The 25,749-nt window shown below is 44.9% G+C and overlaps 1 protein-coding gene and 1 long non-coding RNA gene across 3 annotated transcripts in view; one reads left to right on the plus strand and one right to left on the minus strand.

Annotated features, from left to right (window-relative positions):
- Nucleotides 1-3,504: 3,504 nt before the first annotated feature.
- LOC139534360 (uncharacterized) lies at nucleotides 3,505-5,005 on the minus strand. Its single transcript, XR_011666936.1, has 2 exons — nucleotides 4,894-5,005; nucleotides 3,505-4,674 (listed from the first exon to the last, which is right to left on the minus strand). It is a non-coding gene; the product is annotated as an uncharacterized lncRNA (long non-coding RNA).
- Nucleotides 4,668-25,749, plus strand: part of LOC139534359 (phosphofurin acidic cluster sorting protein 1-like) — a 57,790-nt gene continuing 36,708 nt past the window's right edge. For both annotated transcript variants that reach the window (XM_071333449.1, XM_071333450.1), the window contains exon 1: nucleotides 4,668-5,055. In XM_071333449.1, coding sequence (XP_071189550.1) covers nucleotides 4,901-5,055 — 155 coding nt within the window. In that variant the 5' untranslated portion in view covers nucleotides 4,668-4,900. The remainder of the gene's footprint in view (nucleotides 5,056-25,749) is intronic.

Genomic DNA, 25,749 nt, shown 5'->3' on the forward strand with positions numbered 1-25,749 from the left:
AGGAAACACTCACTGTGACCTAAATAACTGCAGTAACCGCATGCTGACTCGATCACTAGTACACACACAGTAACACAATGCCTGTGAGGCCCCTCTGCACCACACTGTCTGGCAGGCTTTCTGCAATACCATTCCAGGATTTGTCAGCCTAGCGTATCGCAGCCTAATACAACCTCTCAGCCACTTTGTATACTAGAATAACTATTCCATGTATTAGGCTTATTAGCCTGTTTAAAAAAAGAGGTGTCAGCTACATAACCATATGATATACACTAATTATCTCTCAAATATGGTTAAACTATTGTGTTAAACCCAGATGAGACAGACCAAATAAGTATTTTACTGTGTGTGATGAGGCTAACATCTTCATGAAAGGCAAAGTGGACTCGAGACATTGCCTATTGTTGTGGAGATGGCATGACATCATTTAACAGCATATGAATGATTTCCCGCCCACACTGGAGAAACCCTGCCATGAATCATCGTGTCGAAGACACCACGTAGTTGGATCACACACAGTGTGAGAGAGATTCAGAAACCGGTAAAGCCACTCACATTAATGAATGAATGTCATCCTAACTGCAAGTACTAGGCTTGGCCATTATACCATCATCAGGGATTCGCAAGGGCCCCTTCAATAGACATGTCCTTGTCTTCCATACTCAGTTCTCGTTGATAAGATCTATTCAGCCACTGATTCCTTGCCACTTGTTTCCTTACCACTAATTGGCAGGCGAGCCAAAAGTTGCATCGTCACTGGTAACAAGGTCATAAATTACATTGGATTTTTTTTTACCATAGCTGGTCTGAATAATATATCTTTGTCATCCTAATCTCTTCATGGATGTCATCACAAGCAGCAGTGGCGGGAAGGAGGAAGCAAGCAACACCTTATGCGGCTTGAGTCAAATAAAATGGCCTACCTGCACGCATATTATTCACGGGTGCAGGCATAGCCACGGGAAGTAGGGGTGCTGCAGCACCCACTGAAAAATCTGAATAAAAAAATATGTTTTGAACAAATATATTTTTTACACAAAAGTAGTGCACTGGGCCTTTACTTGTATTAGCGAAAATGTTCAGCGTCTCCACTTTGGCAAAAGAAAGGTAGTTGTATAATTAAGAACAGTGTCTAGCAGGATTCAATGGTTGGAATTGTAAGAGTTGTTGCCCTGTCCCTTTCTCTGAGATTCATTCTAATGGAATCCAAAAGAACAAAACCCTGTCCTCAAACATTTACATCAAAGGGTGCCAAGTTATGGGCAAAAACACAAAACATCCACATCAAATGTAATATTGTTCTTGATCAACTAACATGGAAAACAACCAATTTTTGTGCAGTATTAAATTGCCATCCTTACAAACCACTTAATGTAAATGTACATTACTGTATATAGGCTGGACATCTAGGTTTGTACCTGTAGACTTTCCATCACCATGAAGAAAAACAATGCACAATACAGTAAATGTGTACATTGAGACGGGGGACAAGTATAAAAATGTATGCACTCACTACTGTAAGTTGTTCTGGAAAAGAGTGTTTACTAAAATGGAAAATGAATTAATAGACCATTTCAGCTTCCACATAGAAATAGGTTGCATTTGCAATTTATTTCCCCCAGTCAGCAATAAAATCGCAGCACTCCCAAACTATTTCCCGCGGCTATGGGCGCAGGGTGTTTGTTTCAATAAACGGTTGCCTTCAGGAAGATGAAACATGCTATGTGAATACCGGTTATGACTAATGTATGACAAGTATGCATTGATTATCACTAGCCAAGTAACTCAACTCCTCCACGGAATTGAATGTAGACTACTTTTTTTTTAAATGAACCTCTGACTCCTTCGAGTCGCTATGCGTCGATAGGCCTACTTCAAACATGTACATTGTTAAACCAAACCGTGTACCTATGTTTGTCATCTGTTGTTTCATGCCTTTCTTTATTTGCTGAAATCCATACTTTTTAATAAAATAAAACCACTGACTGTTTCCACATTGTTGTTGCTCTAAAATGGCAACAAAGCACGAACGCGTAGGCTATGTGCCAATTTAATCTCAACAAGGAAACAGTCGGTGGTTGTATTTTATTCAGGCCATGTGACGTGTTGTGATTATCAAATGACAACATCTGAGTGATTCATATTCTAGCCAGACGGTAGCCAGACTATAAAATGCGCACCACTTCTCCTTTTGGCATAGGGCCTACATCTAACCGCAGTAGCCTATTCACGTGCCCATATCACATTGTTACCGCCCACGATAAGCCTAATTATCACTATCACCATGAAGAATCAGTAACTCGGTTATAGGCTGTGACTACCGAAAGTAGTAGACCAATTGTAAATGAAAGGGAAAGCAACCCGTAGTCAACATGTGCACAGTCAAACATTTCCCCAAGGTCGTGTGACGCAACGAAGGTGAGCTCATATGCTAAATCAAACGACTGACTGCAACCAGCTCTGCATCCTAATAAGCTATCTTTACTCAGGGTGAGAGATAAATGGTGGAAGACGGTGAGTCACACCGAACACAGACCGCCTACTGTCAGAGTCAAGTAGGCTAGTAACCGGACCTGGGCCGATTAATTCCCTGTAGTGTTACAGCAACAATAACACGGATGGAATTCCAAAACACCTGAGCCAGACGCCAGACGCCCCCATGTCCTGACTGATGGACTTAAACATCTCAAAATTAAATAATCACCTCTAATCATGTCCTGGAATGCATCACCAGTCACACCAAAGAACGTTTCTTTCTGAGGTGCAATTGAGGTGTAACGGATGTGAAATGGCTAGCTAGTTAGCGGGTACGCGCTAGTAGCGTTTCAATCAGTTACGTCACTTGCTCTGAAACGTATTAGTAGTGTTACCCCTTGCTCTGCAAGGGCCGCGGCTTTTGTGGAGCGATGGGTAACGACGCTTCGTGGGTGTCAGTTGTTGATGTGTGCAGAGGGTCCCTGGTTCGCGCCCGTGTCGGGGCGAGGGGACGTACTAAAGTTATACTGTTACATTGGTGCCGTGACCCGGATCACTGGTTGCTGCGGAAAAGGAGGAGGTTGAAAGGGGGGTGAGTGTAACGGATGTGAAATGGCTAGCTAGTTAGCGGGTACGCGCTAGTAGCGTTTCAATCAGTTACGTCACTTGCTCTGAAACGTATTAGTAGTGTTACCCCTTGCTCTGCAAGGGCCGCGGCTTTTGTGGAGCGATGGGTAACGACGCTTCGTGGGTGTCAGTTGTTGATGTGTGCAGAGGGTCCCTGGTTCGAGCCCGGGTATGGGCGAGGGGACGTACTAAAGTTATACTGTTACAGAGGCATGTGCTCGGATTGAGGTGCATTATGAGTAAAAATCGATTCACATTGATTGACTCATTGATTAATCAATTGAGTTTGTTTATCTCTAACAGCATAGCCTACCATTTATTTATATAGCTTTACCTGAAATAGTTTCTTAATTAACCAACTTTTAACCTTTAAAAAACCCAGAATGTTATTAAGGGGGCACATGTTGTCACACTGTTTTTATGATTTTCTCATCTCTCACTCTCTCTCTCCTCATGTAAAATAATTGAAGCATACATCTTCTTTAACCCTTCAACCATATTCTCAACAGGCTTGTAGAGCATGTTTTGACAATGTATTTAGAAGTGAATATGAAAAAAATCTTCACTTGAACTTGATTGGTCAACTAATACAAATAATGCCTATAATAGTAATAAAGAATGTCACTTTGTCATATATTTTAAAAATTTGACTATTTTTTGGGGGACTGCACTATACCCCACCTGAAAACACATGAATTTCAATGTAACTGGATATTAATGTTTGGACATACTAAATGACCATTTAGGTTAACATGTAACAGTCTTCAACAATGCTTACCTACCAATAAAGGCAATTGAAGCAGACCTAAAGTATTTTTAAAATAATATTGAAATGAGTCAAAATGCTATGCAAATTGCCATTCTAATATGGCATTGCTGGTATGAGCTTATTTTAATATCTCAACTACCTGGTAGAGCTCTGTTATTTCCAAATAAACATCAAGTTGAAAATAAACTATTGTAATTTCTTATTTGAGTTGTTAGTAATAGGTGCAAACATTTTTTCATATTTTTTTTAGAGACAGTTAAAGGGTTAACAAGAGGCACGTTGATCATGCATTGTGACCAAGATTTTCATTATATTGACAAGATAGTCGAGTGACTGCTGTAACAATGAAAATACATGTCCTCAAGGATGGAAGACAGGCGCCAGGAGGCGAGATCAGGTGTGACCATTTTAGCCAATGAGAGGGCAGATACGAGTGTGACCACAGGGCACAACGCTGATATAAAGTCGTTTTTTTCAAAGTTGCCGAAATGCCACGTGGCCCACTTATATCAGAGCATTTGTAACAACCCAACCAATACAAAACGTATATTCGGTCAAAGAAGCCTCACGTAGAACATTTGCAATTAATTTTGTTGTTGACCAAATTCGAGCCTCATTGACCTCCATACAAAATTTCCTCATTTCGTGGTCTTGTTTTCGTGGGCAGACTTTGGGGGGAGTAGAACCTCTCGCTTCGCCTCTTCTCTGATTGTGCGACTTGCCTTGGTGGAGAAATGTTCTGTTTCCTGCACCAGGCTAGAGACAAGTTGAGAGCGAGAAAGAAGGTTTGCTCGCTGTGCTCTCTGAAAGAAAGGAAATTGACGGTAAAGTTACAATTTAGTACGACCAAAATAATAGTTATTCATTTGTATAGAAGATACGGATTCACTTTTAATTGCACAGACGAACATTTTTACGTGTAGCCTAGACAGGCACACCGTAGGTTTTTGCAACGAAGAGGCAGAAGGGAAAGCAGAAAGGCTATTCTACCCCTTCGTTTGAAACCCTTTAAGCTAACCTACCTCCAGGATGTCGGAGCGAGGAGGGCTCCCGCGGACTGGAGGTGCCCCCTCCCCGCACTTGCAACCCTCCAAACCGGTCACGATCACCTCGAATCGCCCTGTCCATATGAACCTATACGCTACCTGGGAAGTGGACCGCTCTTCGCCAAGCTGTGTTCCGAGGTAAGCCTTCGAGTAAGGGAAGTAACGTTAGTTCTATCCGTTGGTTCTTGTCTGGTTTTTGTTCGTTTAAGACAAATAAGTACTGTTTGCAGACCATTTAAAGACGTCCACAATGGGTTTTACAGGTCATACTTTGGTTTTTACTACCAACACGATCTTAAATTCTGTAACATAACTGTGGCAGACATAAAATGTAGTGTTTGCATTGTTTTTAGGTGACTGGGTAAATGGCATAATAAGACATTCTCAACTTGCAGTAACCTTTTATTGTTGTCTATCTGGTCAACCCAGACACGTAGCCTATTGGCTAGTCTACCACATTCTAATACAGAATCAACTTCTGTATCGTTCTTGTACACGTACCCCTCACGATAGTATCCTGTGCCTATGTTTCCCGATAGAGCATTTGATCTCTCGGTCGGTCGTGGTATTTTGGGGGGAGACCCATCATAGCAAATGCACCACTGGCCATTCAGATTGTGGCATACAGAAACCAGTTGTTCGTTCCACGACCGAACAGACTGTCTGGGTGGATTTCCCCATAGCTCAAGGCTCCACCATTTGATTTTGATTTCCAATGTTGCCAGTTTTTTTTTTAGCAATGTTCTACGGTCATTAGCATATCAATTGATAGGTTAGATTTGCTGTAATAGAAGTTAACTGGAAGGGAGTGTATTAATCCAATGTAATGGAGCAGTAGGAAGAGTAGCCAGGAAATCTCACACCTGACACCCATCCATGGTCATTCTGAACAAAGGCTCTCAAGATCCCTCTTAGTGTGTGTGTGTGTGTGTGTGTGTCAGTGCCAGTGGTATTTATTGTTCTATTCCACTTTACCCCCCATTCTCTGTTGTATTATAATATACTGTGTGTTCATATGCTATATGATACTGTATGTGTTTATGCTATGTTTATTTACGGTGCATTCGGAAAGTATTCAGACCCCTTGACTTTTTCCACATTTTGTTTTACGTTACAGCCTTATTCTAAAATGGATTACATTTTTCCTCATCAATCTACACACAATACCCTGTGATGGCAAAGAGAAAACAGGCTTTGAGAAATTTTAGCAAATGTATTGAATATAAAAAAAAAACAGATACCTTCGAAATTGAGCTCAGGTGCATCCTTTTTCCATTGATCATCCTTGAGATGTTTCTAAAACTTGATTGGAGTCCACCTGTGGTAAATTCAATTGATTGGACATGATTTGGAAAGGCACACACCTGTCTACATAAGGTCCCACAGTTGACAGCGCATGTCAGAGCAAAAACCAAGCCATGAGGTCAAAGGAATTGTCCGTAGATCTCCGAGACAGGATTGTGTCGAGGCACAGATCTGGAAAGGGTACCAAAACATGTCTGCAGCGTTGAAGTTCCCCAGGAACACAGTGGCAACCATCATTCTTAAATGGAAGAAGTTTGGAACCACCAATACTCTTCCTAAAGCTGGCCGCCTGGCCAAACTGAGCAATCGGAGGAGAGGGGCCTTTGTCAGGGAGGTGACCAAGACCCCATGGTCACTCTGACAGCTCCAGAGTTCCTCTGTGGAGGTGGGAGAACCTTCCAGAAGCACAACCGTCTCTGCAGCAGTCTGGAAAATCAGGCTTTTATGATAGATTGGCCAGACTGAAGCCACTTCTCAGTAAAAGGCACATGACAGCTTGCTTGTAGTTTGCCAAAAGGCACCTAAAGGACTCAGATCACGAGAACCAAGATTGTACTCTTTGGCCTGAATGCCAAGTGTCAGGTCTGGAGGAAACCTGGCACCATCCCTACGGGGACGCATGGTGGTGGCAGCATCATGCTGTGGGGATGTTTTTCAGGGACTGGGAGACTAGTCAGGATCGGGCAAAGATGAACAGAGCAAAGTACAGAGAGCTCTTTGATGAAAACCTGCTCAGGACCTCAGACTGGGGTGACGGTTCACCTTCCAACAGCACAATGACCCTAAGCACACAGCCAAGTCAATGCGGAGGAGTGGCTTCGGGACAAATCTCAATGTCCTTGAGTGGCCCGAACTTGAACCCGATCGAACATCTCTGGAGAGACCTGAAAATAGCTGTTCAGCAATGCTCCCCATCCAACCTGACAGAGCTTGAGAGGATATGCAGAGAAGAATGAGAGAAACTCCCCAAATACAGGTGTGCCAAGCTTGTAGCGTAATACCCAAGAAGACTCGAGGCTGTAATCGCTGCCCAAGGTGCTTCAACAAAGTACTGAGTAGAGGGTCTGAATACTTATGTAAATGTGATATTTCCGGGGGAGTTTTTTTTGCCATTTTTTCTCCCCAATTTCGTGGTATCCAATTGCCTCATCACTGCAACTCCCGTACAGACTCGAGAGGCGAAGGTCGAAAGCCGTGCATCCTCCGAAACGCAACCCAAACAAGCCGCACTGCTTCTTGACACAATGCCCACTTAACCCGGAAACCAGCTGCACCAATGTGTCAGAGGAAACACTGTACACCTGGCCACTGTCAGCGTGCACTGCGCCCGGCCGGTCACAGGAGTCGCTAGTGCGCAATGGGACAAACCCTCCCCGAACCCGGACGACGCTGGGCCAATTGTGCGCCGCCCCATGGGTCTCCCGGTCACAGCAGGCTGCGACAGAGCCCGGACTCGAACCCAGAATCTCTAGTAGCACAGCCTTAGACCACTGCGCCACTCGGGAGGCCATTTTCTAAAATGTATACTAACCTGTATTTGCTTTGTCATTATGGGTTGTTGTGTGTAGATTGAGGGGGGGGGAAATATTGAATACATTTTTTAATAAGGCTGTAATGTAACAAAATGTGGAAAAAGTCAAGGCGTCAGAATACTTTCCAAATGAACTGTATACCTTCCCCCCCCATCCAAATGGTGATAGATACCTCAGCAGTATTTCAGTACTATATTAATGCAACATTCACCTGTAGAAGTATCATAGTAAACGGGTGTAGGGAAGCCGGAGGAGTGGTGCTCCCTAACTTTTTTCCAATTTGACTCGAGAATACACTGAGCTGTGATACTATTTCTGTCAAATGGGTTCTGATAACTGATATTTAATTACAACAATAATTCAATGACGAACCAAATAAATATTTATAGCAACCTAGAGGTAAATGGTGGTTTCTTCTCTCTGGCTGTCGCAAGACTGATGAAGCACTATTAGGCTACCTGTGTGCACTGCGGAGGCCTGTCCGAGTCCTGACCACTTTGGCCAATCAGAACGTTGAATTTGTCCTTGAGGATGTTCACGAAACTCCACGGAGCCCTCGTGCACAATGGAACCCAGAACGACATGTGACCACTTGGTTACGGCGACGCCGTTTTGCCCAGGACACCTAAACCATTCGTGGCCACCGTGATGGTTTATGTTAACTACAATTGATTTGATATTTTTTTTTAAATCTATGCACATAAATTCTATGAATTGATAGTTCACTTCTGTTTTCTTTTATCCTGTAATAGGGTATATCGTCACCGTGTGTTCAAGCTAATCACGAACAGTTCAATGATATTAAGCTATATGTATGTATATTCGGCTATAGCCTACAAAAACAGCTATACCACGTAGTGGTAACCTATTAGGTTACAGTCCTACTGCAAATGATTCTTGTTTGTTCCTGAATTGGCCGAATGGCAGAGCTATCCTTCAACTGTCCTTTATCACCACAAGTTGGTTCAACTTCTTTAATTAACATCATTGCGCGATCCCGGCGCTGTCATTTCGGCACTGTTCTCTTAAAATGTCCTGTCGCTTAAAATAACATTTCATCAAGATCTGTCGCCTATCATAGTAGTCATACTCATCACTTATTATTGTTCTTATTACAAATAGAAGATTATCCTTCTCACAATGGTGCTTGTTTAGAAAAAGTTATCAATGTCTTTTCCAGATCATATAATGATTAATTTGCATGTTACGTAACAGAACCGAATATAATAGCATAGTGGGGCTTTAACGTTACTGCTACACCAAAAACACCTCATTTCTAATGAGATTTTAGGATGGTTAGCTGAAGCCGAATTGTCAAAGATGGAAGCTTTGATTGAAACAAAACACAAGAAAGGCTAATAGTTTACCCCGATCTTCTCTAATACGCTCACAGAACAGTTCAAGAAGACCTAAACGCATATTCCCGCCAAAACTGATTGTGATCAATCAAATGATCGGCGTGGAGATGCAGCTGGGACTTTTCACCGGTAAAACATGAAGAATTTATCATTCACCATTAACGGTGGCCATGGCCTATTTTTGAAATGAGGTAGTCTATCCCTAACTTGGAGTTTGAGGGTATTAAAAATAGGTTCATGTCAAAATAAAAATTACTGTGTGAGCATAGGCAGATGTGGCATGTGGAGGATGCATTTTCTTATGCATAGTCTATAAGGATTGGCTTAATCTGTTGGCACACACTTTGCGGAAATTCGGACGTCATTTACAATTTTCTTTGTGCTCCTGTAACGGATGTGAAATGGCTAGCTAGTTAGCGGTGGTGCGCGCTAATAGCCTTTCAATCGGTGACGTCACTTGCTCTGAGACCTTGAAGTAGTGGTTCCCCTTGCTCTGCAAGGGCCGCGGCTTTTGTGGAGCGATGGGTAACGATGCTTCGTGGGTGACTGTTGTTGATGTGTGCAGAGGGTCCCTGGTTCGCGCCCGGGTCAGGGTGAGGGGACGGACTAAAGTTAAACAGTTACACTCCCTTACCGAAAGAAATAGTGCTACTACCACGCTTAGTAAATGAATGACATTATTATTATAATAATCATATCATAACCATACTATAGAATCACTGAATATAGATGCCACTGTATGAGATGGTGGGTAAAAGCATCATATGGGCTTTAGTCCTGTACTTCTGCTCCTTTTCAAAAAGCTTTAGAGCTTGACCTGTTTGGTACTAAAGCCTTTGAGTGTGTTTTGACACATGCTTTTTAGTATTTTTGTCAAGTGCTTTGTTTGGGGTAAGTAAGTAGATGATTTGTGCTCTAAAAATATCTCGTCTGTGTCCTGGACTCAGATCTCCGTTACTTTGACGTCCTGTCTCTGATTACTAAGAATAGAAATGTCTCAATTGTTTTTTTTGGGAGGGGGGTGTCACCTTGCTGGATCTGCACAGTTTCAGGGCTTTAGCAGAAGCCACGGTCCATCACCCCTTCTTCCATTTCACAGCAGAGAAACGGAGAACCAACCAGAATGCTGAGAAATCCAGCCTTCCTTCCTGGAGGCAATCACTGATCTGACACCACGTAGATTGTTAGACTGTGTTATAGAACCCAGAGTTTCACCTGTCCAATCGGGTCAGATGTGATCACTTGAAGGAAGGGAGGAGGTGAGGAGGGATTTATTTTCAAAGTATCCTGCCCAGCCCTCACCTGTGTCTCAAGACATTGTGATGGCTGCTGGGTATGATTCCAACAACCCCAGGGTGTCTTATTATTGTTATTGTTGCAGGAAGTCGACATGTGAACACCCACCCTGTAGAGGTTTGTAGCTGTAACCTCTTCTACTTCCCGTCTACCCAGAATGCTGTTGGTGTGTTGTTTACATAGTGAGAGTGCCTCTGTAAGGTCAGGTCTTATGGATACTTGACCTTCACTAACTATTCTGTGGGCGGGAAACTATCAGTATGCAGTAACCTACTTTCTCCAATTTACCATGTTTCTGCAGCGTCATCACCAACCATCTCGTTCTCACAGCTTATTTGCTTCATTGACTTATGTTTTAACAAAATATATTTTTTTAAATCCCAAGCTAAATAATCCCAGTGACACCAGCAGGCTTACCTGTCTTTGGGTCTGTTTATAAAGTGTCTTCAAAAGCTCTATAAAGTGCATTCGGGAAACTATTCAGACGCCTTGACTTTTTCGACATTTTGTTATGTTACAGCCTTATTCTAAAATTTATTAAATACGTTTTTTTAACTCATCAATCTACACATAATACCCCATAATGACAAACGCAAAAAAAATGTTTTCCCCTACATTTTTGAAAATGTAAATAAATTCCCCTGGAAATATCACATTTACATAAGTATTCAGACCCTTTACTTAGTATTTTTTTGAAGCACCTTTGGCAGCGATTACAGCCTCGAGTCTTCTTGGGTATGACGCTACAAAGCTTGGCACACCTGTATTTGGGGAGTTTCTCCCATTCTTCTCCGCAGATCCTCTTAAGCTCTGTCAGGGTGGATGGGGAGCGTCGCTGAACAGCTATTTTCAGGTCTCTCCAAAGATGTTTAACAGGGTTCTCGCCCGGGCTCTGGCTGGGCCGCTCAAGGACATTCAAATCAAATTTTATTTGTCACATGCCCTGTATACAACAGGTGTAGACCTTAAAGTGAAATGCTTACTTACAAGCCCTTAACCAACAATGCAGTTTTAAGAACATTCCTAAAAAGTAAGAGATAAGAATAACAAATAATTAAAGAGCAGCAGTAAATAACAATAGCGGGGCTATATACAGGGGGTACCGGTACAATGTGTCAATGTGCACGGGGCATTGGTGTCGAGGTAATTGAGGTAATCATTTACATGTAGGTAGAGTTATTAAAGTGGCTATGCATCGATAACAGAGTAGCAGCAGTGGTGGGGGGGGGGGGCAATGCAAATAGTCTGGGTAGCCATTTGATTTAGCTGTTCAGGGGTAGAAGCTGTTTAGAAGCCTCATGGACCTAGACTTTGCGCTCCGGTACTGCTTGCAGTGCGGTAGCAGAGAGAACAGTCTATGACTAGGGTGTCGGGAGTGTTTGACAATTTTAGGGCCTTCCTCTGACACCGCCTGGTATAGAGGTGCTGTACTGGGCCGTACACACTACCTCTGTAGTGCCTTGCGGTCGGAGGCCGAGCAGTTGCCATACCAGGCAGTGATGCAACCCGTCAGGATGCTCTCGATGGTGCAGCTGTAAAACCTTTTGAGGATCTGAGGACCCATGCCAAATCTTCTCAGTCTCCTGAGGTGGAATAGGTTTTGTCGTGCCCTTTTCACGACTGTCTTGGTGTGCTTAGACCATGTTAGTTTGTTGGTGATGTGGACACCAAGGAACTTGAAGCTCTCAACCTGCTCCACTACAGCCCCGTCAATGAGAATGGGGGCGTGCTCTGTCCTCCTTTTTCTATAGTCCACAATCATCTGCTTTGTCTTGATCACGTTGGGGGAGAGGTTGTTGTCCTTGCACCACACGGTCAGGTCTCTGACCTACTTGCTATAGGCTGTCTCCTCGTTGTTGGTGATCAGGCCTACCACTGTGTCGTCAGCAAACTTAATGATGGTTTTGGAGTCGTGCCTGGCCGTGCAGTCATGCATGAACAGGGAGTACAGGAGGGGACTGAGCACGCACCCCTGAGGGGCCCCCGTGTTGAGGATCAGCGTGGCAGATGTGTTGTTACCTACCCTTACCACCAGGGGGCGGCCCGTCAGGAAGTCCAGAATCCAGTTGCAGAGGCAGGTGTTTAGTCCCAGGGTCCTTAGCTTAGTGATGAGCTTTGAGGGCACTAGGGTGTTGAACGGTGAGCTGTCGTCAATGAATAGCATTCTCACATAGGTGTTCCTTTTGTCCAGGTGGGAAAGGGCAGCCTGGAGTGCAATAGAGATTGCGTCATCTTATGAGCTGTTGGTGCGGTATGCAAATTGGAGTGGGTCTAGGGTTTCTGGGGTAATGGTGTTGTGAGCCATGACCAGACTTTCAAAGCACTTCATGATTACATGCGTGAGTACTACGGGTCGGTAGTTATTTAGGCAGGTTACCTTAGTCCCTGTGCCAAAGAACACTATGGTGGTCTGCTTGAAACATGTTGGTATTACAGACTCAGACAGGGAGAGGTTGAAAATGTCAGTGAAGACACTTGCCAGTTGGTCAGCCCATGCTCGGAGTACTGAGAGTCCTTTCGGTGGCTTTTGGCAAACTTCAAGTGGGCTGTCGTGCCTTTTTTACTAAGGAGTGGCTTTACTGAATAGTGGAGTGCTGCAGAGATAGTTGTCCTTCTTGAAGGTTCTCCCATCTCCACAGAGGAACTCTGGAGCTCTTTCAGAGTGACCATCGGGTTCTTGGTCACCTCCCTGAAAATGCTGCAGACATTTTTTTGTACCATTACCCAGGTCTGTGCCTCAACACAATACTGTCTTGGAGCTCTACAACCAATTCCTTCGACCTCATGGTTTGGTTTTTGCTCTGACATGCACTGTCAACTGAGGGACCTTATATAGACAGGTGTGTGCCTTTCCAAATCCTGTCCAATCAATTGAATTTACCACAGGTGGACTGATCAATGGAAACAGGATGCTCTTGAGCTCAATTTCAAGTCTCTTAGCAAAGGGTCTGAATACTTATGTAAATCAGGTATTTCTGTTTTTTTAATATTTAATAATTCCGCAAACATTTCTAAACTGTTTTCACTTCGTAATTATGGGTTATTGTGTGTAGATTGAAGATGATAAAATAAATAAAAATAAATTGTAGAATACAGGAAGGGTCCTGAATACTTTCTGAATGCGATGTATAAGACTCATTATTATTATTATTTCCAATCTGCAATGCATATCACCTGATCACTACCTCCCATTAAATATAGCTGCTAATATAATTCTGCTGTATGTGGCATTTAAATAATTAAACATTCCCATTACTAAGCTCTTTAGTCAGTTGGAGTCAGTCTTGGGAGTCATGTGGAACATTGGTGTGTTAAATGGTTGACAGTATGGGCCCTGGACAAAAGTAGTGCACTATATAGGTCATAGAGGTCCATTTGGGAGACACCCTGAGAGTTGACAGAAGGGGAGGGTTGGAATTCCTGCTCCTGCTGACTGCGTTGTTGGAGCTTGAGGCTCTGGCAGGAACCAAACTCAAGTCCTGTGACTCTAGCCTAGAGGAATGGGATGGAACGTACGGTTGAATAAGTTCTAATGCTGAGCTATACTGAACTCTGTCCCTGGTTGTGGCTTGGGCCTTGGCCGGGGCCTTGAGTAGGTCTGGGTTGTCACTGTGTATGACAAGTGATACAGTAACCTCGTCCGAGCCAGAACGGCCCATGGGGCTGGAGCCTGAGTCAGCTTGATGTACACGTACTCCCACTGGACAGGACGTTAGTCTATCGCAGTGATATACACCTCCTTAATGTGAAATACTAGCTATGACTGAAGGAAGCCCACAGATTGTATGCTGTATGCTGCTCTCTTGTGCTTTTAATCAATCCGCACCACAATAGGGTGTCACACTGCTACACTCTACCACATAGTCAGTCCTTGCCTAACCTGCCCTCTATATACACACACACACACACACACACACAATCTCACGCTCATACTCACGCTCATACTCACACCCGATTTAAGAAGGACTGGCACGTGGATCGGGCCACTGCGCACTCTTCCTCTCAGTTGAATGGCTGAGAGGTCTGAAGTTTCCCTTCGCGCCCCACTGCCAGGAGAAGTGCTGGCAGACAGAGCGAGGCAGAGCAGGAGGGAGGGATGGAGGGACCCCATTCTCGACCCTTCTCGCGTGCCCACACTCTCTACGCTTCTTCTCGACGTGTGCACTTGTTCACTCCCCCCTCGTGGATGTAAAATGAACGGACTCCCTATCCCTGGCTGACACCAATTCAATGCGTTTCAGTACATCTATGAGGGGTAGTGAACAAGTGTACACACCTAGGATAGAGAATAGGACCGTATCTCTACTCTCTGTCTTCTGCCTCCTAGAGAACAGTAGTATTGCGATAGGAGACTGTCTGGGTGACTTTGTTGAACGTGGATCGTAATGCTGCTGAATCCTGAGATGTTGGGTTGTCAATATAGGGTGTTTTGTGGCAGATCACTTCTGTTCTTGTCCTCACCAGAGTCTTGTGTGTGTGTGTGTTCACACAGTTAATTGCCCCTGACATCAATCTCATAGCTGTGGAATCCTATCCTCGCATCTGGCAGAGGACCAACACTGGGATGTGTGTATTACAGTGTGTACGTGGAAAAGAGGATAGACATCCTTCTCTGGCTATGGCCACGGACACTGTGAAACACACTGAGTGTACAAAACATTAGGAACCATCCGCAAAACCCGGGACGACACTGGGCCAATTTGTGCGCCGCCTCACGGGGCTCCCGGTCGGCTGCGACACGGCCCGGGATCGAACCCGGATCTGTGGTGACGCCTCTAGCACTGCGACACAGTGCCTTAGACCGCTGCGCCGCTCGGGAGGCCCCTCCATTTGTATTGTTTTTGTTATGTTATGATGCTGATAGGGGTTGACCTCGACACAGTGGGATACTGACACACTAAGTAGTAGTGACACTCTGATGAAGAAGCACTGTGACACAGTCTGAGGGGACTGAGTTGTTACACTAACTCTCCGGCATGATATACAGCACACACACACACACACACACACACACACACACACACACACCACAGACACACCACAGACACACCACAGACACAGTGCAGCCCTAAACAGGATTAGATGTGTGCTTTGGACATTAATCTCTAATCGCTTTAATGAAGGGCCAGAATCTTTCTCTTTCTGTCTCGCTCTCCTCCCCTTATCTCTGCACCACACATGAAGTAACATGGTGTCTCCAGAACAAGGGGTTAGGTGTGAGGGAGCAAGGTGCTGGGTTGGATAACCGGGCGCTAACGCACGAGAGCGCCACTTAGCAAAGTTGTGATGTCCGATAAGTTTTATGACGTACAGTACTAGTCAAAAATTTGGACACGCCTACTCATTCAAGGGTTTTTCTTTTTTTTTTTATACAAATTTCTACATTGTAGAATAATAGTGAAGACATCAACTATGAAGTAACACATGGAATCATGTAGAAACCAATTTTCTTTCAACAAATCAAAATATATTTCATATTTGAGATTCTTCAAAGTAGCCACCCTTTGCCTTGATGACCGCTTTGCACACTCTTGGCATTCTCTCAACCAGCTTCACCTGGAAGGCTTTTCCAACAGTCCCACATATGCTGAGCACTTGTTGGCTGCTTTTTCTTCACTCTGCCAGTCCAACTCATCCCAAACCATCTCAATTGAGTTGTGGTTAGGTGATTGTGGAGGCCAGGTCATCTGATGCAGCACTCAATCACTCTCCTTCTTGGTCAAATAGCCCTTACACAGCCTGGAGGTGTGTTGGGTAATTTCCTGTTGAAAAACAAATGATAGTCCCACTAAGCGCAAACCAGATGGGATAGTAGATCACCCATTCACCTACTATGTGTCTCACAAAGACATGGCGATTGGAAGCAAAAATCTCAAATTTGGACTCCTCAGACCAAAGGACAGATTTCCACCGGTCTAATGTCCATTGCTCGTGTCATGTAAGTCTCTTCTTCTTATTAGTGTCCTTTAGTAGTGGTTTCTTTGCAGCAATTCGAGCATGAAGGCCTGATTCACGCAGTCTCCTCTGAACAGTTGATGTTGAGATGTGTCTGTTACTTGAACTCTGAAGCATTTATTTGGCCTGAAATTTCTGAGTCTGGTAACTCTAATGAACTTATCCTCTGCAGCAGAGGTAACTCTGGGTCTTCCTTTCCTGTGGCGGTACTCATGAGAGCCAGTTTCATCATAGCGCTTGATGGTTATTGCGACTGTTCTTGACTAAACTTTCAAGAAGACACACCTGTTAATTGAAATGCATTCCAGGTGACTACCTCATGAAGCTGGTTGCGAGAATGCCAAGCGTGTGCAAAGCTGTCAAAGGCAAAGGGTGGCTACTTTGAAGAATCTCAAATAGAAAATATATTTTGATTTGTTTTCACTTTTTTTGGTTACTACGTGATTTCCATGTGTTATTTCATAGTTTTTGATGTCCTGACTATTATTCTACAATGCAGAAAACAGTACAAATAAATAATCAACCTGGAATGACTGCTCAAACTTTTGACTGGTCCTGTGGTTAGCTTTTATGCTGCTGCTGAAAAATGTTGTAACTTTAATTTAGTGAGAGACATGCCCAACACTTACAGAGGGGCGTGCGTGCGTTTTAGAGGGGGAGAGACAATATTCTTCAATCGGCTATTTTATTTCACCTATCCGTGCGCGTGTCTGCATCTGTTCATGTCTACAGAGAGAGACTGCTCCTATTGACCTTGCTAGCGTCTGGCCATTCACGGAGTTGACATCTACGAGTGAAGGACCTGCAATGCAATACATATTTCGAAGGCACGTCATCCTGCCTTTTTAATATCAGTGGTTGGAGAGAGCTCGTGTGTTGCCGTTGTGTGTTCTTACTGCAGGCGTCGGCGCATGTCGCCAGGCGTCTGACTGCGCCCAACAGATTGAGCATATGCGAGGCAACAGAGGGCAGAGGAAAATATTGGGGGGGGGGGGGGGGTTGTAGAGAGTGTGGGAGGCCGATTATTGCTTTTTCTATGTCCCTGCAGAGAAAGTGGGAGGGAGGGAAGGTTCTTTCTCTCTGTCGACTAGTAGCTCAGAATGCAGCACCTATTTATTTTTTTGCCTGCTCTCTGTCGCACACCTGCTGCTGCCACCACAGCCCTCGTTGTTATTGCCACGGGCAGCATAACACCTCTCACCGCCACTACTGCACAAGGCAAAGTAGGCTATTCTGAAGCTGCTTTGTCTCGCTACGTGTTAAACCAGGTGACTACTGCACAAGGCAAAGTAGGCTATTCTGAAGCTGCTTTGTCTCGCTACGTGTTAAACCAGGTGACGTGTTAAACCAGGAGTGAAGCAGTGCAAGGCTACAGAGTATAGTCAAACAGTCGTGGAGAGAAATGGAATTCAATAACAAAGTATGTAAAAGGTGTTCAGGTTAAACAAGGCAACAGTAAACATGCACCCCCCCGCCTCCCACCTTTGGGCCAATTAGTGTCATCAATTCAAGCTCAGTTTGGAATTTCAGTTGATTGCGATAGCATCCCCCTTCAGCCAATCAGTGTCATTTTGTATAAGCCAGATCTCTACGGCATGACGCATCATTCACCCAAGTTTAGTCAGAATCGGGCCAGTTGTCTCTGAGATATCTCGTGTGACGTACGCACGTACTAACATGCGTACGTATGAACGGACAGATCCATAGTCCACTGTCCGATTTTCGTCGTGGGGGACAAAAAACGAACCCATTTCAGCTTGGCTAAGAAGTTTGAAGCGGCCATTTTTAAAGCGTTTCTCTGCCTCTTGTCAGAGGTGCCGTTTGGACAGAGCACCGCTTGACTATGGACACCGCCTTTTCACTTGATGTTTTCTCTTTGGAAGGATAAAAACGGAACCGGTCTGTATTAAATGTATTTGCATCGTTCTCACACTGTTGCTATGTAATTGATATTTTGAAAAGGGCAAGGAATAATCCACTCAAACCTATCTTTTGGTATTTCTTTTCAGTATTCCACTCTTCACTGTTGATCCAGTCCGACAGTGTTTTTAAGGTCTAGGAAGTTTCGGTTGTGTTGAGGTCGGGACATTTTAAAATGAGAATTTCCCACCGAGATTAGAATTGGATAAGAGCTCTGTCTTTCTCCAGAAGTGGAGCGTACAGCCACATGTACTGTACAGACTGTAACTTCCTCCCCCAGGAACCCCTCTCTCTCTCTCTCTCTCTCGACTACCGCAGTTTCTCTACTGACTGTCTGTGACGAGCACAGGAAGAGAAACGGAGGTTTGTCATGACCTTTGTTAGACTTGCTGTAGCGGAGGGAGAAACCCATAGAAACGAGCACCGTGGAGGACGTGCTTCTGCACTGCCTTCAGATGAACTATGAGCCAGAACACACACACACACTCAGTCATGCATTCATATTGTGGAAAGTGCACACGAATACATATTACTTATAACCCACATTGACCAATCTCCCCCCCCCCCCCCCCCCCCCCACACACACACGCACACACACTGATAGAAGCATCCAGGGACTTTAAAAGGAATGCGCTGGCAGTTTGATGTGATTGAGAGCTAGTTCATACACCCAGTCACAGACAGAGAGGAGGGAGAGTGGAGGGGTTGGAGAGATCAGCGGATCGGGAGAGGGTGGAGAGAGCAGGGGAAGTGGTGGAGAGAGCGGGGGAGCAGGGGAAGGGGTGGAGAGAGCAGGGCGGAGCGAGAGTGGAGCGAGCAGGGGGGAGGATGGAGAAAGCAGGGGGGGGGGGGGAGAGCAGGGGAGAAGGAGCGGGGGAGAGCAGGATGGAGATGCGGGGGAGATGGGTGTGAGGGAGATGGGGGGGGGGTAGGGGAGAGCATGGGGTAGAGAGAGCGGTGGAGATGGGGGGGATAGAGGGTGAGGGAGGGGGAGCGGGGAAAATGGGGGGAGAGAGAGACCTGGGGAGAGGGAGGGAATGAGAGAGCGGGGAGAGGAGTGAGACAGCATGGGAGAGAGTGAAGTTGAGAGGGGGGAGAGGAGAGTAAGCATGAGAGAGGGGAGGGGGAGAGAGCAGGGAAAATGGTGGGAGAGAGAGGGCGGGCGGGAGGGGGTAGAGAGCGGGCAAAATGGGGGAGAGAGATACCTGGGGAGAGGGAGAGAGTTGGGGGGGGGAGAGAGCAGGGAGAGGAGTGAGACAGCAGGGGAGAGAGAGAAGTTGAGAGGGGGGAGAGAGCATGGGAGAGGAGAGGGCATGAGAGAGGGGAGGGGGAGAGAGCGAGTGGGGGAGATGGGGGAGGAGAGCGGGGGAGATGGGGGGAGGGAGAGAGCGGGGGAAGGAGAGAGCAGGGGGAGATGGGGGGGAGGGAGAGAGCGTGGGAGATGGGTGCGAGAGAGAGTGGGGAAAATGGGGGGGATAGAGACCTGGGGGGAGAGAGTTGGGGAGATGGGGGGGGGAGAGAGAGACCTGGGGGGAGAGAGTTGGGGAGATATGGGGGAGATGGGGGGGGTAGAGGGTGGGGGAGGGAGAGAGCGTGGGAAGGAGAGAGCGGGGGAGATGGGGAGGAGGGAGAGAGCATGGGAGATGGGTGCGAGATAGAGAGCGGGAAAAATGGGGAGGAGAGCCTTGGAGGGAGAAAGTTGGGGAGATGGGGGGGGGGGAGATGAGAGAGTGGGGAGAGGAGAGAGAAGTTGGGAGAGGAGAGGTGGGAGGAGGGAGGGAGAGGGAGAGAGAACGCACAGGGGAACAGGGGAGAGGCTGGGGAGGAGGATTGATTGTGGGGAGGAGGATAGATTGACACGCGGAGGCAGTGATCCCCGGCTCATGTTGCGTTGGCGATAAGAATTAGGGAAATGGAGAAACATGAGCAGACAATGACACCCGACGAGACAATAGGAGGAGACATGAAGCCAGCCACACACAGTATGGACACTGCTGCTGGGCCTCGAGCTGCTGGGCCGTTACACAGAGACACACAAAATGGAGAAGCGAAATGCCACGGAGGAAGAGAGACTGGCAGATCGGACGTCTTCATTTGGCGCCTAACCTCCCTAGGCCGAGCGTACTATGATGTCTCTTTTTTGTAGAATAGGACAGAATAGATTGAAATATCCACGGCGAGAATACACCAAGCCCGTACACCAGCTGATTTAATGGGAGCAATAACCCATAATGCACTTGTCGTGCATAGCGCTCCAAGCACCCTGTAAAAAAAAAAAAAAAAATCTGAATAATGGTTCGAACGTCAGACAAGACGATTTAGGATGACACAGAGGAAGATACTTTCCCCAGAATGACATCGGAGACTTCATCATATTATATATTGAAGTGATGTCATTCTGCGTTTTGGGGATTACTCAATTTTTATTCAGGCTGTGGGTTAACCTTGTCAGGATCTGTGAACGGCGGTAGGCTCGTACAGACAGAGGGGGGGGCAAACAGAAAGCCAGGCCGACAGAACAGGAACATGCACTCACTCGGCATTAAGTTTTCAGAAGCTTCGGGATCATTTTAGGGGAACTGGGTGCGTTAGAGCAGATTAAAAAAGGACCTCAAAATCAGTCACTGCAGGCAGGCAGGCTCAGTAGAGGCTGACAGGTCAACAGACTTGAGCGACTATAGACCAGCAGAAGGACGCTCAGACGAGCAGTATAATGAGTGGACTCAGCAGTGTCTCTGTTAAAACTAATGAGAATCAGCTCTGATCGGATCAATACTGACTGACTGTGTTTAAAAGCTGCTGTTCTCTCTCCAGCTCTCACTCTTCATCTCGTTGTCTGTTTCCCATCTCTCTCTTTCTCCTCTTTGTGTCTGCCTCTCTCTCATCTCTCTTTCTTTCCATATCTTTGTCTGTCTTTCTGTGGTTATCTTTCTCTCTCCCTGTCTCCCTGTTTCTCTCTCACTGTATTTCTGCATCTCCCTCTCTGTCTCTCCTCCATCTCCCTCTGTCTCATTCTCCTTTCTCTCTATCCTTTCTCTCTCTCAAGCGCTCTATCTTTCTCTCCGCTTTCTCTCCCATCTCGTTCTCCCCTCTCCGTCTTTCCCACCTGTCTCTCCCACCTGTCTCTCTCGCGCTCCATCTATTCCTCCGTCTCTCACTGGCGAACAGGGGCTAACAGCAGAGTCGCAACCCAGTCTGGGTGCAGCCAAGCGTACTTGCATACTGATCAGCACCGCTGTCATTATCTGGTTTGCGTGTGTGGGGTGTCTCTGTGTTCATTTATCGGCTTGCAGCGATCCATACGAAGCAGAGAGGAAGCAGACACTATCTTTCCATACAGTACCAGTCAAAGGTTTGGGACACACCTACTCACTCCAGTGTTTTTCTTTCTTTTTGACAATTTTCTACATTGTAGAATTAGAGTGACGACATCACAACTATGAAAGAACACGCGTGGAATCATGTAGTAACCAAAAAAGTGTTAAACGAATCAAAATATAATGGATATTTGAGGTTCTTCCAAGTAGTAACCCTTTGCCATGATGACAGCTTTGCACACTCTTGGCATTCTCTCAACCAGCTTCATGAGCTAGTCACGTGGAATGAATTTCAATTAACAGGTGTACTTTGTTAACTGTATTTATGGATTTTCTTTCCTTATTGCATTTGAGCCAATCAGTTTGATGTGACAAGGTAGGGGTGGTATACAGAAGATAGCCCTATTTGGTCAAATACCATATTCCATATTATTGCAAGAACAGCTCAAATAAGCAAAGAGAAACGACAATCCATCATTACTTTAAGACATGGAGGTCAAGTGCAGTCGCAAAAACCATCAAGCGCTATGATGAAACTGGCTCTCATGAGGGCTGCCACAGGAAAGGAAGACCCAGAGTTACCTCTGCTGCAGAGGATAAGTGCATTAGAGTTACCAGCCTCAGAAATTGCAGCCCAAATAAATGCTTCAGAGTTCAAGTAACAGACACATCTCAACATCAACTGTTCAGAGGAGACTGCGTGAATCAGGCCTTCATGGTCGAATTGCTGCAAAGAAACCACTACTAAAGGACACCAATAAGAAGAAGAGACTTACATGACACGAGCAATGGACATTAGACCGGTGGAAATCTGTCCTTTGGTCTGGAGTTTAAACTTGAAATTTTTGCTTCCAAATTCTGTTTCTTTGTGAGACGCAGAGTAGGTGAATGGATGATGTCCCCGCATGTGTGGTTCCCACCGTGAAGCATGGGGGAGGAAGTGTGTTGGTGGGGGGGGTGCTTTGCTGGTGACACTATGTGAGTTATTTAGAATTCAAGGCACACTTAACCAGCATGGCTACCACAGCATTCTGCAGCGATACGCCATCCCATCTGGTTTGCGCTTAATTGGACTATCATTTGTTCATCAAAAGGAAAATTACCCAACACACCTCCAGGCTGTGTAAGGGCTATTTGACCAAGAAGGAGAGTGATGGAGTGCTACATCAGATGACCTGGCCTCCACAATCATTCAACCTCAACCCAATGAAATGGTTTGGGATGAGTTTTACCGCAAAGTGAAGGAAAAGCAGCCAACAAGTGCTCAGCATATGTGGGAAGTCCTTCAAGACTGTTGGAGAAGCATTCCAGGTGAAGCTGGTTGAGAGAATGCCAAGAGTGTGCAAAGCTGTCAAGGCAAAGTGTAGCTACTTACTTTGAAGAATATATCATTTGTTTAACACTTTTTTGGGTTACTACATGATTCCATGTGTGTTATTTCATAGTTTTGATGTCTTAACTATTATTTTACAAAGTAGAAAATAGTAAAAATAAAGAAAAACCCTTGAATGAGTAGTTGTGTCAAAACTTTCGACTGGTACTGTAAATCCTTCCATAGTTAAGTCTGTTGTGTCTGACACTGCAGGTGTTAGACAAACATGGATAAGATCCCAATCGCCAGGGCCTGCCCATCTCCACAGCCCACCTGCTGCTAGGCTAACCGCTAACGCTGCTAATGCTACATCAGCAACATTTACTATGAGACATTTTATAATACATTTTAGAGCATGTGTGTGTTATTGGTTGGTAAAGTCTGCTATGAAGTGTTGTGAATGCTTATAGTAGTAGTTGAGTAGAATCTATGCATGCTCATAGGTGTGTTACGAATGCTTACAAGCGCGTGTTATAATGTACGGATAGATCCCTAGTCCCTCTGTAGTCTGGCTGTTTGTGTGTCTGACTGCTGCTGTGAGACGCATGCTAATCTCTAAAACCCTGCCAGCAGGACGCTACACACACACACACACACACACACACACACACACACACACACACACACACACACACACACACACACACACACACACACACACTCCAGAGCTGGATGATAAATTGCCTGAATTGATACGATAAATAGAGCGATAAATTTAACATTAATGTGCTCCACCATAACTCATTTTTTTTAAATTATCCTTTAAACTACTCCTACTACTAGTTTGATGGTTGTTGCCATCATTTATCCCATTAACAAACGTATTTCCTTTCAAAGGTCAAATTATTCTAGTATAGGCTACTTGTCGTAATGAATGATATCAGAAAAAAGCCTGCGGTAGGTGATCAGTATGGTGGGTATCAATCATTTTTGGTTAATCTTTCCAGCTCTAACACACATACATACACACATTATGTTTTTCTATCCTTGTTGGGACCTACAATTAATTTCCATTCAAAATCCTATTTTCCCCTAAACCTAACCATAACCCTAAACCTAACTTCTAAACCTAACCAATTGCCACCCTAAACCTAACCACTAAGCTTAAAATATCCTTTGTCCTCATGGGGATGTGGGAAAAGTCCCCACGAGGGAGAATTTTTCTTATTTTACTGTCCTTTAAAATCAATTTGGGGATTTTAGGTCCCCACAAGGATAGCAGAACCAACCCCCCCCACACAGTGTGCACGTAACAAATACACACACACACATAATCCCAATTCCAGTCAGACCCACACACACACACACACACACACACACACACACACACACACACACACACACACACACACACACACACACACACACACACACACACACACACACAGCTTCTCTGTCCTAGTTACAACAGACAGTGTGAAGCGCTATTACTAATCCCCGATACCTACTCAGTCGAAAATAACAATCCATTGACGAGTGACTGCTGGATTCCCTCAACCCAGCGTTTCTGTTAGGAAAATTTGGCACGGGACATTTGACCGGCAGCAGCACTTCAATTTACCGGACATTTGAGAAATTCACCGAACCCAAATGCATTGGGTGCGTAACCTGATAAGGGCGCCCAACCACGGTGCTCAGAATGACAGAACTCAGATTATTAGATTATGGTAATTCATATGAACAGAACATGGAAGTCCAGGATGCAACGATGTGCGGTGTCCTAATTTTGATGCGCACTCTGAAGATGTTAGAGTAACTGTCCACATTTACTATTCCACCTCCAAAAAAGATGAGTAACGAACAGCAAAATCACTAACCTATCCCCTATAGTAGACCTATTCTATTGGTCAGCATGTCGAGAAAGAAATGGCCTCTTCCAAACAGATTCAGGACAGTTGTGGGATGATCGATCCCAAATTCATACAACCAGTAAACCTAAGCCACATGAAGCATGTAAAAACGTTGACCCAATGAGTCTGATGCAACACTATAGAACGTTTAGCTTAAAATGTTGATAAACTGTTATTTCTTCACATTATAAGCCCAACAATGCGCACAAAGTTCGTTCCACAATGCAACTAGTAGGAAAACACCATTGTCAAAAGTGCAACGCACATGCAAGCGACAGAGATGAAAATATCAGTTTTAATTTTTAAAGAGGAGAGGTCTGATATGCAACAATTACCATGGGTTGCTACTGGACAATGAAATAAAGTTTATATAAAATAATTGCCTCCACGGATATGGTCTGATTTTGGCTAGGCTACTGTCATGACGTTGGCCTGGGAGTAGGTTTATGACAGTCATAAATACCTCTTCCCCCCTTTTTCCTCTCTCTACCCTACTGATGTGAAATTTGGAAACCCCTTGGTTAACATAGAGATTCTGGTAACATCAGAAGGTGGGGGGAAATTAATTATATTCTGGTAATCCGACCAATTGAACATATGCGGTGGTACTTAATGAATATGATGTCAGTTCGTTTGTCATCTGAGACATTCTCATCAATGATAGATTGACATAAACTCTACAGTGGAAAGTCTAAAGTGGAAAGTCTACACATCAGAGTTATTGTTGTTCAATTTAAATGTTTGAATATGAAATTATTCGTGATGGGATGAAATGTGATTTTAGCTTCTAAAATGTGAGAATTGGGTTTTCATGTGTGAATTAGGCATGCCTCAGTGGGCCGCCCACGTGAAGAGACATAGGTTGTAAATTATGAAACACACCCCTTTTCTCCCTCCACTATTTAAGCCCTTGACGAAAAATGTAAC

Source organism: Salvelinus alpinus, chromosome 11, assembly GCF_045679555.1.
Source record: "Salvelinus alpinus chromosome 11, SLU_Salpinus.1, whole genome shotgun sequence".
Lineage (NCBI taxonomy): Eukaryota > Metazoa > Chordata > Actinopteri > Salmoniformes > Salmonidae > Salvelinus > Salvelinus alpinus.